General features: G+C 41.4%; 1 protein-coding gene across 1 annotated transcript in view; it reads left to right on the plus strand.

The window, feature by feature from the left end:
* The window catches only part of LOC126336660 (protein Wnt-6), a 584,338-nt gene extending 578,265 nt beyond the window's left edge, over positions 1-6,073 (plus strand). Inside the window, exon 5 of the mRNA XM_050000601.1 lies at positions 1,126-6,073. Within this exon, the coding sequence (XP_049856558.1) occupies positions 1,126-1,587 (462 nt within the window). The 3' untranslated portion in view covers positions 1,588-6,073. The remainder of the gene's footprint in view (positions 1-1,125) is intronic.
* The last annotated feature ends 17,240 nt before the right edge of the window (positions 6,074-23,313 follow it).

Genomic DNA, 23,313 nt, shown 5'->3' on the forward strand with positions numbered 1-23,313 from the left:
TTAACACTCCTGCGCTCACTAATTTTTATACAGAGAAAAATAGGTTTAAAAAGTACTACAGAATGTATATAGAAATGGAACTCAGAACTTACACTTGCTGGCCATTTATCTAGGCCGTTTGTCTGCGCTGCTTCCCGTGAAGAGAAAGAACATTGCGGGCACACAACCGGTAGTCGGAAAAGTTTATTTTCTCGACATTTTGGAAAATATGCGTTTAAGGCCCCTATATATATTTATGAAAATGTTCAGTTTTTCAGCTGTCTACCCATCCCTTCAATTTAGAATGGATTGCGCGTTATGAACTTTACAGGTGATGGTTCGAATGGCTCTGAGCACTATGGGACTTAACATCTGAGGTCATCAATCCCCTAGAACTTAGAAGTACTTAAACCTAACTAACCTAAGGACATCACACACATCCATGCCCGAGGCAGGATTCGAACCTGCGACCGTAGCAGCAGCGCGGTTCCGGACTGAAACGCCTAGAACCGCTCGGTCACAGCGACCGGCTGCGGAGTTTTGTATTTATGGAAACAAATTTGTTGCTATACAGGGTTTTTGTTAATTGAAAATCTAAGTCCCTCTTCCCTTGCCCTTGTCCAAAGCGTTTGGTTGCTTTATTTCTCCCAGATATTTATACTTTGTAGTCTTTTTTTATCTAACCTGATGAACTTAGGACCTTAAGGACCTCACTTAACTGGAACAGGTTTCACACAACAATCATGTTTACATAATAGTTATTGATAATGTAAAGTACACACATCAAAAAAAAGTTTTGCATGAGCACGGTTCCCAAAACCCCTGAAGACAGACGTTGACTGTGGATATTGTATCACAGACACTATCCCTTTGACTGTTCAGAGATGTCACTATACCCGCCCAAAGATGTAAACATCCATGCATGAGCAGCGCCTATTAGACGGAGGGGGTCCGACAGCCGATCACTTCGAGTCATTCCGGTCGGATTTGCGGGTGATTTTCTCAAATCGGGAAGGGGTTCTGCGAGACAAAATGTCTGTTTGGGTGGAGCAGAAGCGATCTGTCAAACATGAGCCGAACCGATTGTTCGTGTTGGGGGCGTGGTACGTTCCGGACGTTACACTGATGCCTTCTGTCTCGTTGCAGGCGATCAAGAACTTCATGCGCACCGAGTGCAAGTGCCACGGGCTGTCCGGGTCGTGTACGCTGCGCACGTGCTGGCGCAAGATGCCGCCGTTCCGCGACGTGGGCAACCGGCTGAAGGAGCGCTTCGACGGCGCCGCCAAGGTGATCCCCAGCAACGACGGCCGCTCCTTCATGCCCGAAGGCCCCACCATCAAGCAGCCCGAGCGCACCGACCTCGTCTACTCGGAGGACTCGCCCGACTTCTGCCTGCCCAACCGGCGCACCGGCTCACTGGGTACGCAGGGCCGCGAGTGCAATGCCACCTCCCCCGGTGTCGACGGATGCGAGTTGCTGTGCTGCAGCCGCGGCTACGACACGCGCGTCGTGCGTGAGAAGGTCAACTGCAAGTGCCGATTCCGCTGGTGCTGCGAAGTCACCTGCAAGACGTGCGTCGAGCGCCGCTCCATCAACACTTGCCGCTAGCCTGCGGGCTGCCGCCATTTGTGCCACTGTGGTTCCACCTTCGCGATCCAGAAACTGATTGGTCGGCCACTTTCCAGGCAACAGAAATCCTCATTGCACGGAGCTGGCAGAATAAAGCTGTCCCGGAGAATATTTGATGTACCTGAAGATAGACAACACAGTTTACGTCATTCGCCCGAATGGTGTAAGTTGGGGTGCCTACTTTAAGGCGCATGAAATATTTTCCGGGCCAGATCTATTCTGCCTACCCTGTGGTCGCTTCTCGCACTCCAGTTTCTTTTGACATCCTAATGTATACCTGAGAGCTTTATACTTTTTTCAGAGTTCTGCTCTCTCGCGAATGTCTCGCAGCAATGTTTAAGTGAGGGACGATTATATTGACGATACTTAATATCTGATAGTTCGCGCCAGTCGCACCTGTGCAGAGAGAGAAAGTGATAGGGAAACGTGCATGAGATGGGATTGGTGTTTGCATGGCGGTAGTGAGGGCGCTATCTCCCTCTATATTGCCAAAACTGTGAAATGTTGCTTTGGACAACAGCCGCTGGAACAGCATCCTCACTGAAGAATGTCCTGACCGCAGCCTGGAGGCGAATTTTTATCGGCCTCAAGCTGCACTGACGGCCAGGCGTCCGGAGGTAGATGAAATCTCATTAGCTGCTGGGGTCAGTAGAGGATGAGAGGGTCGGGGAGGGGGGGGGGGGGGGGGTAGGTAATACGCAGAATCGTTCGAAACTGGGCGCTTCCTGCAGTAACTACGAGAAAATGTCAAGAAATATCTGAGACTAGCTCGCTGAAACATTTACACCATTAGTATAGTGTGGGGAAAAAAAAAACTGGCCCAGAAGATATTTCACACATCTTAAGATAGCCAACCCAACTTAAATCATTCTCTCCTGGGGTGTGTAATGTAACTAGTGTCGTCTATCTTTAGGCGCATTAAATATCTTTTGGGCCAATTTTGTTTTGGGCTAGCTTTATTTTGCGCAACCTGTAGATTCTAAGTTTGGTGCTGTCAGCGAAATGCTTCAGTTCTGCTTCCACGCGCCGCAAGAATTAGGCACATACTAAATATGAAATTCGTCGTCAGTTTCTCCGTTTCCTTTCTCCTATAAGCGACTGGTAAGGAGGCAAATGACTGTGTATGCTTCTCTATGCCTGCTTTTCTGCACTTGCTACTACGTGCTTGACCTACAGAAATGCTAACAGTGAACAGTAATGAAATTTATATTATAATACTAGTTCTCTGAGTTTTCCGTTTAATATTTGACGGAAAGAACATTTACTCCAACGATTATACTGCAAGCACTTTGAGCACCTTCGTAATACTTTTGTTGGGTTCCACCACTTCCTAAAGCTTAATTTAATGGGAATATCTTACGTCTGAAGATAGGTCGCAAGAGAATCTTATACGTCCTACTCTTCGCAAGAGCTCTATTCCTCTCTAAAATGCTCCTACTCGACCTCCCTAAGCTTTTAGCTTGATACCACTTTGTAAATTGACCAGTACATACGTAATCGACCCGAGAGGGTCTAGAAGTGTTCAAAAACATTTAACTGAATTTTGCCAGGTTATTTGTTCTGTATTTTACACACAGCCCGAATCTGCAGTCGTAGTACACAGTTACAGAAGATACGAGAGAATCGGGATGAGTAAGCAGGCAGTTTGTCCTGGACAAGATTTGCTTGTTTTATTTTGATCAATTATACAGCATAACTTCAGCAAAAATGATTTACACTACAGTTGATATCTTTCTTTTTTTTCTAACAAACATCGATTAGTATGACTCCGCCAGGAAATAAGACAATTGAGTGAAAGCTGCTTCACACAATTCGATAAACATTATTAAGAACTTATAACATCATTTAAAGCCATCCATGGCTACATTTGTTTCTAAATATTAATGCGGCAACAGACAATATTAAAATATACGATTAAAATTCAGCAGTCACAAATTTTTTCCAATAGGTAGAACGTCAAATTTTCACCAATACGAAGTTTTAGGCATTCCTAGCTCCCACAATTGCTCAAAATAGCACAAGATCGTGTTGAGAATAGCAGATGTGACGGAAATTCAATCCATGGAATCAGTTGTCAACCATGATGTATTAGCTTCATTTTTTAGATTTTTCGTTAGGATATTAGTCTGTTTCGCGCTTTTAGATACTTCTAGCATCAACTCGCTAGCATCTTTTGTATATGTTGTATGTTTCAGATATCAGTCTAAAAGACTTAAATTTGCATCGTGGCTACCGTATTTGCGTTACCACTGAATGTAGCACGTTTCACACCATGACGAGCTACAAAAACGCTGAAATGAAGTTAGTTTTTTTTTCAAGTAGCTTAAACACTACATCAGTACTTACGGAGAGAACCTGTTATCATTTTTCTCTGATAGCATTGCAGCACTGATTGTTAAGAATCAAAGAAGAAATAAAATTAGTAAGATATTATAACCACTGTATTTCGCAAATGAATAGCAAGTGAAGCTAGGGACGACTTGTAGACTAAAACAGACGGCGCTAATTTTCTTTAAATACCCACAATAGGATGCTGACGTCTAATATCTCTTAGAACCAACCGAATCACAATTTCATTGAGTGATATTCTGAAAGTCGAAAGTGTGTTCCTAGCTACGTGAACGAGTCATAAATGAGTCTCGTTATTTGGCGCGTCCCAATTGAATTTACTCTGAAGTGACCAGGATTTTCGTCTCCACTCAGATTCGAGTGACCATTAGTAGCTGCTCTAAGTTAATAGTGCTAGCAGACAAATAAAAGTCATAAACTTTGGAAGACTGACTTTCAATAAATATATCTATTCTTGGCGCTTATACTGAAAAGTAGTTATTAAATTCGAACAGTAATGTTTTACGGCTTTTCAGTGGCTTCATGAAGACTGAAGTACTGTAAATCAGAACCAAACGAAACTTTTGTGTGGCTTTTAATCATGGACATGACATAAATGGCAATAATGAATACTAGCTCCAAAGCGAATATATATTGGTGCTACAATGGCCGCCAGTTTTCGTATAAACTATAATATTTCTAACCTGATGTTCATGCAACTCAGGCGGAACTTGCTGTATTTAAAACTAGGACGGCATGTTTGAATAGCGAAGCATGCTGTTCTCTGTGATGAAGAGTGTATGATGTGCTACTCTCTTAAGTGATCAAGGACGGTACTTCTTACCCACATATAAATACATGACTAGAAAAGAATATTTTAGAAAAAAATTATAGTGTGTAAATTATGTGATATAAATATTTATTTCGTCGAAAGCTTGTATAAAATAATTTTATAAGGTTATGATACGATTTAGTTTCGTGTACCGAAAATATTTTCTGAAGCAATTACGTACACATGTGGAAACACTTTATTGACAGCAAAGATATATTTTTAGGAGTGTTTATACGAAGAGGAAAAACTGATATACATGTATAGCATATGTACACATGTGTTAACAAATACTTCTGGAGGACGATGTATTTCCTTCCGTCCTTTACAATGACTAATGCAGACTGATGTTTGATTGTCACGGTATACAACAACACTTCTCAATCATGCGTTACCTTACATGTTTCAAATTCTTGCAATTTCTTCGTATCGTTTTACTCCAGATGAAAAGATATGCTCGTACTATGATTGCTGATGAAGTGTACAGTATTTAATACTGTTGGCAGAAGTTATTTTACTTAAAAACATTCTTATCCTACTATGCCATTTATTCTATATTTTTTGCGTGAAATAACATGAGGCGGGTGGGACATGTATAAAAAAAGGCTTATGTGAGGATGAGGCAATGCAACTCTGCTTCCTAACCAAGAGGTGCCAGAAAGCCTAACTAAAGAAACAAACATTACTGCTTATTTGTTATGTGTTGTGTAAATGACAAACCAGACCTGAAGGCCTGGCTGTATGGAGCCACCACATAGCCGAAACAATTAAGCCTAATTACACTTTATAACAGTTACTAGAATCGTATTACAGAAATTAAGAAATTTCTGAACCCAGTGAAATTTGTGAAAAGATGCATTTTATGTGTAAATTGCTATTGTTATTGTATGGAGATGTAGGCTACCAATTAAATGTCCATACCAGATGCTTGTGGACATTGCTTCCGATTTGAGATTTGTAATTCTGCATCAAGTTAGACACATAATGGGACTGTACCGATCTTCTCTGCTGATACAGTGCTATTGTGGAGCAATGTAATCTTCCTTGGATACTGGTCAATGTTCCAGCTCTTGTAAATATGGTTATGTAAGATATAAACAGAATTATTCATGTATGGCCAGCCCTTAAAAAGTTCTGCCAAAAAATCACATAGGAAAGTTTGTTTTTGGCATATGTGGTGATCTCCGGGCTGCCTCACGTCCATCATCTCGTATTGCTGTAGTGCCTTATCTGTAAAACAGCTTTAAGTACTCTAATGTATAGCTTTTAAAAATGAGATGTAAATTTTATTAAAATGCCTTTATCGAATGTGTAACATACTTCATTACTCCTTACCCTTCCACTACGATAAAATATTTCATTTTGCATTGGGAAAATAAAGCTTTTGCAAAATTGGGAAGTTCCAGCCTGTGAACTTCGTGTAACATTCACTACTCATGATGAAAGGTTTACTAAATAAGCAAGTATACGTTCAACAAAACTTCCCTTTTTCGTGGAATTTATTCATAATGACTTGGGTAGTTGATTGTTTAGAAACAACACACTGCAACACCTGCAAGCCACAAGATAATACCATCTTACTGCGACGGGGTTCGTTTGAAGATCTACTCACGACCACGATTCGTCTTAAAACAGTCAACAGTCATGTCCAACGATGATTGCCCCTCGACTCCTGTCTTGTAGCACGGATCTGTAAGTAGTCTACGTTGGAGCACATTTATACCTACATTTCGCAAATGATTTAAATACAGTTGGTTATTCTAACATATATTTATGTGGTTCAAAGAGCTTTTAAACACTAATGAAGCAGGTCATTTCTTTGGAGCGTTAATTAAACAACATTCACTAAATCAAACAACTTCTTAATTACTTACTGTGGGGTAAAATCAAACACATACGTAAACAGCAAAATTAGTACTTCATAAATCAGTTCAGGTTAATGTCCCAGCAGGAGTTCCTTAGTGGGTTCAAAATTTATGTGCACTCGTTACTATGAAATTTTTTATTGTTAGGCTTTTACGTGACAAATTTGTCAGTAAACCTAACTGCACCATAGGAATCGAAAAAATGTGAATTATTGTCTAAATGATCAGGAATTGCTAAAATGTCCTGTGAATTAATTTTCTGATTTTCTAGGTAATTGAAATTCGTCAGCAAGTTGCAGAATGGACAAAAATAATTATTTGTTCTGTACCTGACACCAGAGAAAGCTGAAATGCTCCGGCTCGCCGTTTTAAATGCTGCTCAAGGTTGGAAGTGAAGAGAGCAAATGCATCGAAATATGGCATACTTGTGATTTTATTGCTTAAATATATTAATAGTTACGGTTGACTCAAACTGACATGATTATTAAGAATATTATGAACGGTTTTCAGCCCTCAAATGTCAGTTCTTATATGTAGGTGTAGCTATCTCAGATTTTGCCTATTCTCTTCACGAACAAGCCCCGTAAATAATTATATCTTCACTGAATTCTTTCGCTATTTGATGTCTCTCTTCCTTTTTCGTAAAAACTCAGGTTATCATGTTTCTCTTCTTCAATGTTTTCTCTAGTCCTGTTTCTGCAGAATCGATGGGAAGGAATATCATGGTTCAAGACTCATGGGAATAATAATTTTATGAGGAGAATAAAATCATTTAGATACGTGACTTAGGCAATAACGAAGAGCAAGATGTTAACTTAGCTACATTTGAAAATGTCTGTACCAAGAACTTTAAAATGGAAAATATAAAGCCATATCAGATAACGTTCCAAAGCTTCTTCATCGGAGTGACTGCTTGGTACCGAACTTCGGGCAAAATCAACACGTAGGCAATGAAATTTATGAATCAGGGAGATGTTGCTCATGAACAGGCGGCGTAAGCAATGAAACAATGAGACAATAGCTGGAAATAGACCCAATTTAACTGGATTAATAAAGCGCTGCATCATATAGTGAAAACAAGTAACGAGGAAAGACGTCCCAAACTAGAATTAAGCTATAAAATGTAAGTTAGATATAGGAAGATCTAAGACGGTATGTGCGGACAATATGTGATGAAGGAACCGGCTTTAGGTCTACTCAAGTGAATGCTGAATAAGATGATGATGAATGTACATTCTCTCATATTCTGAGCTACGGACGTCTACTATAACACTTCAGTCTTTCTGAGAATATGACAACGTACGCATGGACATTATGACATGTTTGAAGTGGTTACGGAAGTTATTGCACAGCCACGACTCCTTTCACTCAGCAGAGGGAGTGGAACATAATGTTTCGCCTTTTCTTCCTGTATCACGGAACAGGTTAGTGCCAACACGCGGATTCCATTATGTATTCAGCTCCCTCTATGCATCATAAGAGTTTGGAAAGTCAGTTTACAAATATATTACGTAGCGGAAGACATTCTTATGCCTCGATCAAAACATGTTTACACGGGCGGAACAAAATCATATTAACATACTTTTTTATCTACTACTTTGTGTTAATTTCAATGTATCATTTTAAACGCAGAAGTCTTCAGACAAGTCTACGCCTGAAATGTCTGACGATAGAAAAATTACATTATTCTGGAAATATATAGCGGGAGACATTTTCATGTCTCAACCAAAACATAATTACATAGGAGAAACAATATCATACTAACATATTTTTTTCTTTTCTACTTTGTGTAAATTTAAATGCATAAATTTAAGCGTAAGTAGGCTTTTAGACTAGTCTAAATCTGAAATATTTGAAGTTAAAAAATTATGTTCTTAAAGAAAAGAATAGCGTGTTCGCAGTACTGGACAATCGGTGTTCCTTACGACTTTGTTTTCTGTCCTGCTTTTTTAAATGGTTATTGAATCATACCTAAATGTTTTGATTTCTAGACTAGGGGAGAGGATTGTATAGTGTTTCACTGTGGTAATATGGCAGTGTTTACTCAAATGTTTTTGTGTGCCTCCTTCTGCAGTGATTATCGTAGTTTAGGAAATGTATAGCTAATATAGAAATTCTCTGTAGATCTGTAGTACATCAAAGTGGCTGCCGATTATGGGCCCTTTCCACCTCCTCCCTTCTCCCTTCCCATCTCTCTGTCAATATGTATGCGTTTGTGCGCGCGAGCGCGCGCGAGCGCGCGCGCGTGTGTGTGTGTGTGTGTGTGTGTGTGTGTGTGTGTGTGTGGTGAAAAGCCCCCCATCTGACGAAGAGCAGGCGTTCAAATTCAACGAACTATAATTCCTGATTTGTTGGTGCATGTGATAATTCTATCTGCGATATGATTTTGTTTCTTCAGCTTTGTAAAATTATTTTATTGGACTGTGCATTGAGGAAGAATTATAGGAAACCAATGAGAAATTTGGAAAGGGAATAAAGGTACCGGAAGATGAATGGACTATTCTGCGATTTGATGATTACACTGTAATTCTGTCAAAGATGGCAAAGAACTAGGAAACGGAGGTGAACGTAATGAGCAGTTCTCTATAACAAGTTAAAACAAAAACATAAAAAAATAAATTAGTGGTAACTGAATGTGGTAAAACTAGGTGAAGCTGTAGGAATTAGATTAGAAAATAAGGCACTAAAAGTAAAAGATAAGTTTAACTATTTAGGCAGAAAAATTAATGGTTGATGTAGAAAGGATATAAAATGTACACTAGCAATAGCAAGGTAACCATTTCTGAAGATAGATATTTTAACATCGCATATACTTACAAGTGTTAAAATTTGTTTTCTGGAAGTACCTGTCTGAAGTATAGCTTCGTACGCTAAGTGAAACGAGGACGATAAACAGTTCAACCTAAAAGAGAATAGTAGCATTTGGAACGTGTTGCTGTAGGAGAATGCTCAGATTGGATGGGTAGAGCGAATAACTAATGAAAGGTACTCAGTAGTATCGGAGAAAAAAGAAATTTATATCACAATCTGACTGAAAAAAGGGTCAACTGATAAGACACATTCTGAGGCATCAAGGAACATTTAACTGGGTAATGGAGGCTAGTGTGGAGGTACAAGTTATGGAGGGAGGCTTGAATGCAGTACGCAGTTAAAATTGGATTTACCCAGCAGTAGTAGTCCATACATGAAGAGACCTGCACAATGTCTAGTGTCGAAATTATCATACTCTACCGGACTTCTAGGTGTGAATCAGTCTGTGAGCGGTTATGGCAGTAAGATGTTGGTGAACAGCAAGGGCCATATTACAGCCATAATACCGAGAAGAAATGACCCAGTAACGGAAACATACAGGTCGTCCTATTTATCCTGACCACCCCAATTAACATTTTGCCCAGAAGCAAAATATTTAAAAAAAATCAAGAACTGTCATTTTGCCAGCATGGGGACGTCAGCATGACTGCCTTTTTTGTAACGTCCGTCGTTGCGAATATATGTCTTTTTCAAACAGGACCTATACTTTCTGTACGGAATTCACATCCTCACCTCATCACCTGTCCAAACGAGTACCACAGAACACCGCTAATATAAATATGACGTTATTAAGAACGTAAATCAAAACTGAGTTTGACTGTCTTGTATTAGCATAGAGTGCACATAATTGGGTAATGTAACTCGTCCACTTGCCGGTGATGGCAGTAAACAAATGAAACACAACGAAAATACCCACCGGAAATCCCGTCAACCGTCTTCAGTTGAACGCTTGTGTGAATGCAACGAACACCAACGGAATGCTTCTCGTCTATGGAGAAAGTAAGTTTTCTGTACTGTAACTGGCAATAACGTTTCCTTATTTACAATACGGGTACATGAAGGAGAATAATCTAGTACATTTAAACGATATGTTTTGTACAGTGATGGCAGTCTTTGATAAAAGATCGCATCAACGCCACATTTCTGTTATGGTCATTGAAGGTAAGTATAATTCAACTCAGACAGAGGAACTCTATAAATTTGGCTTTGAGCACTATGGGACTTAACTTCTGAGGTCATCAGTCCCCTAACTAACCTAAGGAAATCACACACATCCATGCCGAGGCAGGATTCGAACTCTATAAAGACCGATATCCTGACAAGAGCCCAACCTTACCTACAGATGGTTTCTCGTCTTATTGTGACGCTACAGGATACGTGAATCTTCGATCTAAGGCAACGCAATCGTAGTAGAACCATCATAGAAGAATCTGCCAAATTTACTTTTCTCTCTTCCATACGACAGCTTGAAGAGAAGCTGGCATCTTAGAACTGGTGTACATCGCTTTCTAAAACGTCGCCGGTTCTATCCTGACGATGTAAAGTTACACCAAAAATTGCACGCAAATGGTTTCCAGAATAATGCACAGTTCTGTCAGCGGAATACAGCAGCAAATCCTCGCCAATCCGAAATTTATATCCGATGTTCTTTTTGCTTATGAATGTTCCTTTTCAAACAAAGAACACGTAAATAAAAAGAACATGTATTACTAGTCCACTGAAAACTCACTATGGTTTATCAGAAATGGAACATAGGCGCCAATGGAGAGTTAAGCTCTCGTTTAGGATGCTAGGTACTACACTTACTGGCACTTATTTAATCAATAGTAACTTAAACGGTAGGGCATATACAAAATTTCTCACACGAATTCTGCCTCGTCTTCTGCATGAAGTGCTTATGTGATACCAAAACGATGGATGTCCAGCACATAACGTCATGCAGTTACGTCGTGTTCTGAAATGAAAGTACCCTGCCAGATAGATTGGTCGTGAAGAAACAGTGGATTGGCTACTCTCTTCTATTTTAAATCCTCTGGAATTTTTCTTTGAGGTTGGATAACCTATGTCGTCTGTCACGATATTCTAACGATTCCAGAGTTCATCTAAGAATGTATCGTCCTTGCTCGTAATTCACTGCAGCAGGCAACACTGGAAGCTGCTTGAATTCTTTCGCCCAACGCGTGGACTAGAGTATCACTGTCCATAGTGACCATTCTGAGCACCTGTGAATAGTCTACCCCTTTTCGAGTCCACGGTGCTTTTCAGTGCTACGAGGTGAGTCAAATGAAAACCTTAAATATTTTTTAAATATTATTTATTGTGCAGAAGTGGTACAAAGCTGTATCACTTTCCAACATAATCTCCCCCACGCTCAATGCAAGTCTTTCAGAACTTAAAAAGTGTATAAATTCCTTTTCGTAGTCCGCGCAACCATTCATGCACCGCGTGGCGTACCTCTTCATCAGAACGGAACTTCTTTCCTCCAATTGCGTCTTTGAGTGGTCCAAACATATGGAAATCACTTGGGGTAAGGTCTGATGAATATGGTGGATGAGGAAGACACTCAAAATGCAGGTCTGTGATTGTTGCAATTGTTGTACGGGCAGTGTGGGGCCTTGCATTGTCATGTTGCAAAGGGACACCTGCTGACAGCAATCCACGTCGCTTTGATTTGATTGCAGGCCGCAGATTATTTTTTAGAAGGTCTATGTATGATGCACTGATGACAGTGGTCCTTTAGACATGTAATGCTCCAAAATGACGCTTTTTTCGTCCAAAACAGATTCAGCATAACCTTCCCTGCTAATGGTTTTGTTCGAAACTTCTTTGGTTTTGGAGATGAGGAATGGCGCCATTCCTTGCTCGCTTTCTTCGTTTCCAGTTGGTCGAAGTGAACCTAGGTTTTGTCCGCAGCAACGATTCTTGCAAGGAACCCATCAACTTCTCGTTCAAAGTGCCGAAGAAGTTCTTCACAAGCATCAACACGTCGTTCTCTCATTTCAGGAGTCAGCTGCTGTGGCATCCATATTGCAGACACTTTGTGAAACTGGAGCACATCATGCACAATGTGGTGTGCTGACCCATGACTAATCTGTACACATGCTGCAACGTCATTCAGTGTCACTCGGCAGTTTTCCTTCACTATGGCTTCAACTGCTCCAATGTTCTGTGGAGTCAACTCGTTGTGCCTGACCTGGACGAGCAGCATTTTCCACTGAAGTCACACCATTTGCGAACTTCCTACTCCATTCGTAGACTTGCTGCTGTGACAAACATGCGTCACCGTACTGAACCTTCATTCATCGATGAATTTCAGTAGGTTTCACACCTTCACTACGCAAAAACCGAATAACAGAACGCTATTCTTCCCTGGTGCAAGTCGTAAGTGGGGCAGCCATCTTTACACTGATACTGCGACGGTATATGTGCATCTGCACTCTGCTGCCACCTACAGTCCATTCTGCACGCTGTATGTAGCAAGCATACCAACTTACAGGATAACGGCGCGAAATTTCGATTTGTTATTACAGATTTAAGGTTTTCATTTGACTCACCCTCGTGTATACTGCCTTTCTTTATTCTTAACTTGAATGTTGTGTTTACGTGAACACGTGAAACGGTATACATTGTCCAACAAGCGAGGAAGCGCCTCACGAATCAAAAATACAAGATACTGTTTAAAAAATCTGGACTGCTGTACATAAGTTCTTAACGAACAAAGATACATGAAAGGCGATCATGCTGTTTAATGTCCCCGTGGTAGGTAAACAACACATTTTTTTATTTTGCTACTGGACGAAAAGTTGACTGGAATGGCAAAGATAAATGGAACACACTGTATTGCTCATTATTGCTTGGCGTTTGACTCCAGACTACGTAAATTGCGAAGATGTTTACGGACTGCGAACGGTGAACACAACCATCTACACTGACGGAAAAAAATCGTTACACAAAAAAATAATTGATGTAGAGTAATGAAATTTCGGGAGTACCTTTGTCTAGGTAACATATTTCATTGATTAACATTGTGAGATCAAAGTTTAATGTAAGCGACAGATAATCCATTGCAAATGTGAAATTCTCCCACATTAACAACCGGTGTAACCACTAGAACGTTGAAAGTAAGGATGTAAACGTGCATGCATTGTGTTGTACAGATGCCGAATGTCAGTATGTGAGATGGAGTTTCGTGCTCGTTGCACTTGGTCGGTCAGTGCTGTCTTTGGATGACGCTGGAGTTGTCGTCCGATGACATAACGTATGTGCTCGATTGGAGACAGGTCCGGTGATCGAGCAGGCCAAGGCAACATATCGACTCCCTTTAGAGCAAGTTGGGTTACATTAGTGGTACGTGGACGAGCGTTATCTTGTTGGTAAGCCTCTGGAATACTGTTCATGAATACCAGCACAACATGTAAAATCACCAAAACGACGTACAAATTTGCAATCAGAGTGAGTGAGATAATCATGACAGTGTTTCTGCTTCCATACGAATTCGCGTCCTAGACCATAACTCCAGATGTAGGTCCAGTGTGTCTTAACACGCAAGACAGGTTGTTTCTAGGTCCTCAGTTGGCCCCCATCTGAACAATACACGGCCATGGCGGAAGCAGAGTTCATCAAAAAACACGATATACCTCCACGCTGCACTCCAGTTAGCTCTCGCTTGACATCACTGAAATCGCAAATAGTGCTGGCTTGAGGTCGGTGGAATGAAAGCTGCAGGGCGTCTGGCTCTGAGCTGTCCTTGAAGTAAAAGATTTTGCAACAGTTCGTTGTGTCAGTGTGAAGGCTTCTCAAATACACTACTGGCCATTAAAATTGCTACACCACCAAGATCTGCTACAGACGCGAAATTTCACCTACAGGAAGAAGATGCTGTGATATGCAAATGATTAGCTTTTCAGAGCATTCACACAAGGTTGGCGCCGGTGGCGACACCTACGACGTGCTGACACGAGGAAAGTTTCCAACCGGTTTCTCATACACAAATAGCAGTTGACCGGCGTTGCCTGGTGAAACTTTGCTGTGATGCCTGGTTTAAAGAGGAGAAATGCGTGCAATCACGTTCCCGACTTTGATAAAGATCGGATTGAAGCCTATCGCGATTGCGGTTTATCGTATCGCGACATTGCTACTCGCGTTGGTCGAGATCCTATGACTGTTAGCAGAATATGGAATCGGTGGGTTCAGGAGGGTAATACGGAACGCCATGCTAGATCGCAACGGCTTCGTATCACTAGCAGTCGAGATGACAGGAATCGTATTCGCACAGCTGTAACGGATCGTGCAGCCACGTCTCGATCCCTGAGTCAACATATGGGGACGTTTGCAAGACAACAACCATCTTCACGGACAGTTCGACGACGTTTGCAGCAGCATTACTGCGGTTACCCTTGACGCTGCATCACAGACAGGAGCACCGCGATGGTGTACTCAACGACGAACCTGGGTGCACGAATGGCAAAACGTCATTTTTCGGATGAATCCAGGTTCTGTTTACAGCATCATGATGGCCGCATCCGTGTTTGGCGACATCACGGTGAACGCACATTGGAAGCGTGTATGTGTCATCGCCATACTGGCGTTTGGCTGGTATGGGGTACCATTGGTTACACGTCCCGGTCACCTCTTGTTCACATTGACGGCACTTTGAACAGAGGACGTTACATTTCAGATATGTTACGACCCGTGGCTCTACTCTTCAATCGACCCCTGCGAAACCCTACATTTCAGCAGGATAATGCACGACCGCATGATGCAGGTCCTGTACGGGCACATCTGGACACAGAAAATGTTTGACTGCTGCCATGCCCAGCACATTCTCCAAATCTCTCACCAATTGAAAACGTCTGGTCAATGGTGGCCGATCAACTGGCTCGTCACAATCCGCCAGGCGCTACTTTTGATGAACTGTGGTATCGTGTTGAAGCTGCATGGACAGCTGTACCTGTACATGCCATCCAAGCTCTGTTTGACTCAATACCCAGACATATGAAGGCCGTTATTACGGCCAGAGGTGGTTGTTGTGGGTACTGATTTCTCAGGATCTATGCACCCAAATTGCGTGAAAATGGAATCACATGTCAATTCTAGTATAATATATTTGTACGATAAATAGCCGTTTATCATCTGCATTTCTTCCTGGTGTAGCAACTTTAATGGGCCGCATTGTGTTAATAATGACGTGTTTCTCGTCTTAAAGGCACTCCTGGCCAACGGTAACTCACCACATCCAATCCCAAAGCAAACGCTCACAACCCTTACAACTTGTATTTAAAGCGAACCTGATTTGCCTTCCCGTAGTAATGCTTCTAGAGCCACCCTTATGGGACTGGCGCAAACTTTGAACAGACATCATCTTTGAGATGCAGAAACACGCCTACCAACTTTCGTTTATGTAGCAGAACTCCTTCTTGGAGCTGCAATTACCTTTTCTGTCAATCTATATTAACAGGTTATCCCTGCTCTTAAGTGGGTAATCACTCAGTGGTAAAATATCGCAACATGACGCCCAGTGTGAAATCTGCTGTGGTAGACTGTAATATGCGAAATTTGCTTGTTTGCTGCTCGACAATTCTGAATAAAAGGTGACTGAGTGAACCTGGTGTGGAGACTTGGTATCAGTACGGAATGACCACACTATACTGGACATTCTTTTCTATTGTCACCTTACAAGGACGTTCCTAAAAAAATGCTAGGCTGCTGTTACAAGAGAGTTCTGAGAGATGTATTAGATTGCAATTTCGTGACTCTTTCAAATCGAAAACTACATTTCACCAAAGTTGTCTTTTCGCTCGTAGTACCTGACAAAGGAGACTTTTTAGCGATCAGTGTCACCTACATGAAAATTGCTACTTGTGAAATGAACGGAATTGCCATTTAATTAAAACCATCCAAAATATACCTCTACACTTCAGAAATACAATGTTCCAATATCTGACGTACGCTCTTTCAGAAAACGAAGAAAATCATTTTGGAATTGAACATTCAGTCCTGATCTCAGTTTTCGTGAATGACTAGTTTAAATTGATGATCAGTGCGTTGGTCAGGGACAAAATACGACTAAAACAGTAGACTGAAACAATTGTTAATCACCAAAATACTAGGGAGTGTGTGATATACGAGTATGCTACACCAGGACTCAAATAAGTGTTCGTCCTATACTGAAATGTTTTCAGGGGTTCAATTGGTGGATTTTAATTATAAACTGACAGTTGAAATAAATGTTATATATAAATGCCAGAAAAAGTTATTTTATTATTAGATCAGAAAACACAATCAGAAAATTGTCCACGCGAGGGGACTCAAAACCGCAGATTACATACTGCTATAGCAGGCCAAATAAGTTTTATAGAATGTTGCTGCTGCCTTCTTTGGTATAGGAACAGTGATACATTTTGGAGGTTCCACCCAGGCAGGAGCTACAAAATTCGAACTCTTAAGCCTAATATCACATGCATCAAAAATTCTCATAAAAATAATTCTGAACAGAATTGAAGAGAAGGTGACGGATTAGCTGAGTGAAGATCAATTTTGTTTCAGAAGGGGATTGGGAACAAGAGAGGCGATTCTGGCACTGAGACTCGTTATCGAAAAGCAATTACAGAAAAATAAACCTACTTATATTGCCTTTGTAGGCATGGAAAAGGCATTTGATAACGTTATCTGGCAAGAGATGTTCAGAGTCCTGAGGAAAAGTGTAATAAAGTACAAAGACATCCGTGTAATACTCAGTTTCTATAAGAATGAGGTGGCAGTGATTAGAAACTATCACCATGGACGAGAAGCAAATATTAGAAAAGGGGTAAGGCAGGGGTGTGCTTTCTCTCCTCTTATATTCAATGCTTACATCCAGGAAACTATAGACCAAGTTCGAGAAACTACTGAGGTGGGGATCAAAATTAATGGGCAGAAGATAGACATGCTACGTTATGCAGATGATACTGCTATAATCACGGAGACAAAACAAGATCTGGGGGGAAGTCCTCAGAACAATGGAAAAAATTTTATGCGATCAGTATTGAATGAGAATAAATACGAAAAATGCTAAAGTGATGGTATGCAGTACAGGAGCAGAATATGAACCTCTGAGAATGATAATGGGAAGAGAGGAGCTGGAAGTGATAGAGGAATTTACATACCTGGAATGCAAAATCACAAGAGATGGTAGAAGCGGGAAAGAAATTGCCATCAGAATACAAAAGGCCAAAATTGTATTTAATCGGAAAAGGAACGTACTAACCAGCAACAACATCAGTCTGAAAATAAGGACACGTATTACAAAAGGTTTCGTTTGGAGTGTCGCCCTATACGGATGTGAAACTTGGACAGTTGGAAGAGAAGAGAGAAGACGGCTAGAGGCCCTGGAGATGTGGTGCTATAAGAGGATGATAAAGATCAGCTGGAGAGACAAAGTAACAAATGAAGAGGTGCTTAGAAGACTACAGGAAACCAGATCTCTGTGGAGCCACATCCAAACAAGAAGAGACAAACTTGTAGGGTACATCCTACGACGCAACAACATCATTGGAACAATAGCAGAAGGAGCTACTGAGGGAAGGAATCGGCGGGGGCGACCGAGGGTATCATACATGCAACAAATCATGAATGACGTTAGATGTAACACATACGTGGAAATGAAGAGGAAGACAGACAGAAGAGAGGATGGGCGCTCTGCTGCAAACCAACCTCAGGGTTGAACACTAAAAGAAGAAGAATGTTGCATCACGTTTCAAAACAACACAGGTACAAGAAACTATTTTTCAACAAAGTCACCGAGACTGGCGCCAAACCTTCAATTCCTCTACGATAGAAATCCTCTCCTTCGTCAAGGACTCATTCGAGAATCGCTGTGTGATCGTCTTCGTTGTTGGAAACCTCTTCCCCCCCCCCCCCCCCCCCCAGATGTTCTTTCAGATTGCCGAAAATATGGGGATGACATGGTGGAGGATCTGGACTTACCGAGCAGCATACCCCTCGTCTGTGCGGCAACGATTTCGCTACCTCTGGAAGCGAAATTACGTTGGTCCATATACCTCCAGAATTTCACGGTAAATCAGTTTGCAGTTTAAACGTTTTGTCCATAAGAATCGCACTGTGATTCAAACTTCAACTATGGAGTACGTTTCCAGTTGCCGCTTCATTTCCAGCGCACACTGTGGTGCATATGCTACCTCTATCGCAGAAGAACTGTGTCTGCAGAAAATCCGGAACACACACTGTGTTTTTACAATGTACCACTTTTGTTGCGCAATAACAATAGCGTCGGAGGACTTGTGTAACTTCCTCTCTGGAGTCGCTACTTATATGGTTCATTCTGTTATTTTTTATGGAACTGCAAAAAACCACTCCCCTTTTTCTGTGAAACAACGATGTACACTCATGTACATAAAAAACACAACACGTTGAACGGCTACAGATAGGGCTGTTATTTCACAGGACAAGAACATTAGTATGTTCTGCAGAGATGATTAGCATTTAAGTCACCTCAGTTCAGCATGGGTCCTGTTGCCTATTAGGAACAGTGTCCTCAATGAGCTCTCATAATTTGTTCCAGGCTTGATGGCATCGACGCGTATAAGGCGCGAATGGCGTCCTGTGGTATAGGCATCCATGCTGCATTCACTTGGTTCCAGGGTTCATGTGTGGTGGTAAGCATTGGATCACAGCACTGCATCCGTCGTTTCACCATATCCCACACATTTTCGATTGGTGACAAGTGTGGTGATCTGCCGGACCAAGAAGGCACGTGTTCGTGCAGCAATATGTGGCCGTGTATTATACTGCTGAAAAATGGCCTCTAGGGTGTTGTGCAGAAAGGGTATGGCTACGGGTCGCAGGATGCCATTCACGTAGGACACGCTGGTCACAGTAACGTGGACACACAATAGCTTCGATTTGTGGTAGTATGCAATAGCATCCTACACCATAAGGCACGCGCTGTTGAAAAGTCCCCTTAGAAAAATTATAAATGACTGTGCTGATAAAACCTCTTATGTTATTTGATTTTCAAACAGATGAGCAAAACTGAAAGTACTCAGACATTTCTCTCTTTACTTATTCTGATCATCACTAAACTGACACAATATTTTTAGCGCAACGCAATCTGACTTTCAATAATCCCTACAAAAGAATGGCCCTGACTGACAATAACCTATACCTTTCATGAATCACTTACCTCACAAAAATCTTCGTTAATCGAACTACTGCAATACAGCGAGAGCCAATACTGCCAGCTAAATAAAAGATTCTAACTACTGAAGGCACTAACTACTGATAGGCATAATTAGCAAATAAAAGATTTTGATACAGAACAAACAATGTATTTACCTTAATAGTGTTCAAAAGTCATTATATACAGCAGTTCATGACATCCAGTCTTACAAATTTACTCTTTCTGATGGACACACGTCCAGATCATCCGCTCTCAAAACTCCGCCATCTTTCTCCCCAAATCCACCACTGCTGGCCGCTCACCTCCAACTGCACAACGCTACGCGCTGTTCACATCCAGCTGCCCAACACTACAATAGCAAATATTCCAACAATGGAAACCAGCCACAGACTGCAGACAGCACAGTCAGTAATATTCATACAGAGCGCTACGTGGCGTTACCAACATAAAAACCTAAACTGCCTACTTACACTGTTTGTCTTGTGCGAATACAGTCACTGTGATGTCGCTCCCCTTGTCTGCAGTGAATCAAAATGCAGCCATTACTTTCAAATAAACAAAGCCTGTATTCGTCCAAAAACACTATCTGATGTCATTCCCGTGCCCAGTGACGTCGTTTCATACACCATTGCCGTCTAGGAAGTTCATGCGTCAAAGATAGGCGGAGAAGTGGAAGACGCTTAAGTAAACCACCATGCTCTAATAAACGGCGACAGACTGTCACCTCTAATATTGTACGATATGTTACACTGCACTATTTTTGGGCCAGAGCCGAGGTGGACTCAGAACTGTCCTGCAATTCCATTTGGATGTGGTGTTATCTTCTCGGGGGTTGGTCTGGGTAGTGTGACCTGACCCATCTCTCTGTGTTCTACTGCCTTCCGTGAACCATTCTGCACACACCCGTTGTACTGCCGAAACACTTTGCCTCACACGAGCAGCAATTTTCCGGATGGATGCACCAGATCCTCTCACGTCAATAATGCACCCTCTATCAAACTCACTGATCTGACGGTATGGTTCGCGCATAAATTTAGGAATCATCGTGCACGTCTGCCCACATCACGCTGACCCATTACCTCCGGTTTATAGCCATAACGAGAGCCGCAGGCGCATTTTACTGTTAGGTGGTGTTGCGTAGTAATATCGCTGTGAACCTTGAACGCACTAGCCGACATGGTACAAATGCTAATCAATTCTGCAGAACATAGTAATCTACATGTATTGTGAATGTGAACGTCCTATCTCTAGTTGTTCAACGTCTTCTGTTTTTTTTTTTTTTCTAGACAGGAGAGTATTTTGCAGTTAGTGCACTGGAGAAATGTGAAACCATTACATTCAGGCAGCTGATAACTGCAACTTTCCTACGTTTTATTTATCATCTCAAGTAGATAATCCTACATGGCATGGAATATACTTGTTGTTGGTGGTGTCACAGTTTTTTGTATTCTGAAAAGGTTCTTCGTTGAAATGTCTCGTTTGCCATCACATTCCTCATCTTTTTCTTCCCTCTTGTATTCTCAATTATGAATGTGAAAGATAGGTTGTTACCAAATATAGGCCCAGTACTAAATTGAAAACATTTTATCACTCAATTGTTGTGGGAAAACAAATTCGACCGCGTAGAATATTTTAGCATATTACAGCACATTATAAACACGCTATAGTTTAAATGTACTCTAGTTTACGAAAAACAAAACAAAAAATTCCTTCATTTCTCGAAACGACGCTGAATTGAATCAGGTACTGCAACCAACTGGGACCTCGCAGAAGCGAAAACAAGTGATACACAGGAAGGACATGGGGTTAAGTGCACACTACAAAGAGGCACAGAAAGTTCAGCCAGGTGCCTTACCTACAAGAAACTAGACGTTGAACAGCTACATGCGTGCTGAGGAGGTTAGGCGTATCTTATTTAACAACTGACTAGCGACCTGCCCTGACTTCACAAGGGTAGCACTAAGTATCTACAGCCGGACAACCTGCGTGGAGTAGCATTATATATACGAACCTTCCTCGCGGATCAATATATCTTATTAGTGAAAACTGTATCAAAATCCCTGCAGCATATCCTGTGGTTGGCCTTCACATAAAGACAGGAAAACTCGGCAGTGGAGCTTAATTTGTGTCTATAGACTCTGTACACAAAATATCGAACTTAGCTATCGTGTATGTTTGACACAGAGTTTTATTAAAATTTCCACTCATTAAGCTTCGCAATAGGCTTTCTACAGTCGTGTTAAGACTGCATACCAATTAGTCTGCCTTCATTCAGTAACAGTATCTGTGCTTCAGTGGGCGTCGTTTGTAAACGGACTTTGACAAAGAATGCTCACTACCATTTATAAAGTGGTCCGACAAAAGCTACTTGCTTTAGCTTGAATTAAAGTAGTGTAGTCATTTAAAATTTCTTCTTTTTCGTCTTGGTGGTCTGAGTATTTAGCGCTTCTGGCAATCGACGAAGTCGTGAATCATGGGCTCGTTAAAGGGTTCAAATGGCTCTGAGCACTATGGGATTCAACAGCTAAGGCCATCAGCCCCTAGAACTTAGAACTAATTAAACCGAACTAACCTAAGGTCATTACACTTCCATGCCCGAGACAGGATTCGAACCTGCGACCGTTGCAGTCGCGCAGTTCCAAATAGAATAGCCTAGAACCGCTCAACCACACCGGTCAGTGGCTGATTAAAGCCAGCATTGAAGATCGCCGGAAACAACCACAATTTGTCCCATTTCCTATTCGAATCCAATATCTGACAGTTGTTGTTGTTGTTGTTGTCTTCAGTCCAGGGACTGGTTTGATGCAGCTCTCCATGCTATTCTATCCTGTGCAAGCTGCTTCATCTCCCAGTACCTAATGCAACCTACATCCTTCTGAATCTGCTTACTGTATTCATCTCTTGGTCTCCCTCTACGATTTTTACACTCCACGCTGCCCTCCAATGCTAAATTTGTGATACCTTGACGCCTCAGGACATGTTCTACTAACCGATCCCTTCTTCTAGTCAAGTTGTGCCACAAACTCCTCCTCTTCCCAATCCTATTCAATACCTCCTCATTAGTTACGTGACCTACCCACCTAATCTTCAACATTCTTCTGTAGCACCACATTTCGAAAGCTTCTATTCTCTTCTTGTCCAAACTATTTATCGTCCATGTTTCATTTCCACACATGGCTACACTCCATACAAATACTTTCAGAAACGACTTCCTGACACTTAAATCAATACTCTATGTTAACAAATTTCTCTTCTTCAGAAACGCTTTCCTTGCCATTGTCAGTCTACATTTTATATCCTCTCTACTTCGACCATCATCAGCCATTTTGCTCCCCAAATAACAAAACTCGTTTAATCTAGCTTCTAATATAAGTCGTAAGGTCAGTATTGCCTCACGTATTCCCATATTTCTACGGAATCCAAACTGATCTTCCCCGAGGTCGGCTTGCACCAGTTTTTCCATTCGTCTGTAAAGAATTCGTGTTAGTATTTTGCAGCTGTGACTTCTTAAACTGATAGTTCCCTAATTTTCACATCTGTCAACACCTGCTTTCTTTGGGATTGGAGTTATTATATTCTTCTTGATGTCGGAAGGTATTTCGCCTGTCTCATACATCTTGCTCACCAGATGGTAGAGTTTTGTCAGGACTGGCACTCCCAAGCGTATCAGTAGTTCTAATGGAGTATTGTCTACT

Source organism: Schistocerca gregaria, chromosome 2 (genome assembly GCF_023897955.1).
Source record: "Schistocerca gregaria isolate iqSchGreg1 chromosome 2, iqSchGreg1.2, whole genome shotgun sequence".
Taxonomy (NCBI): domain Eukaryota; kingdom Metazoa; phylum Arthropoda; class Insecta; order Orthoptera; family Acrididae; genus Schistocerca; species Schistocerca gregaria.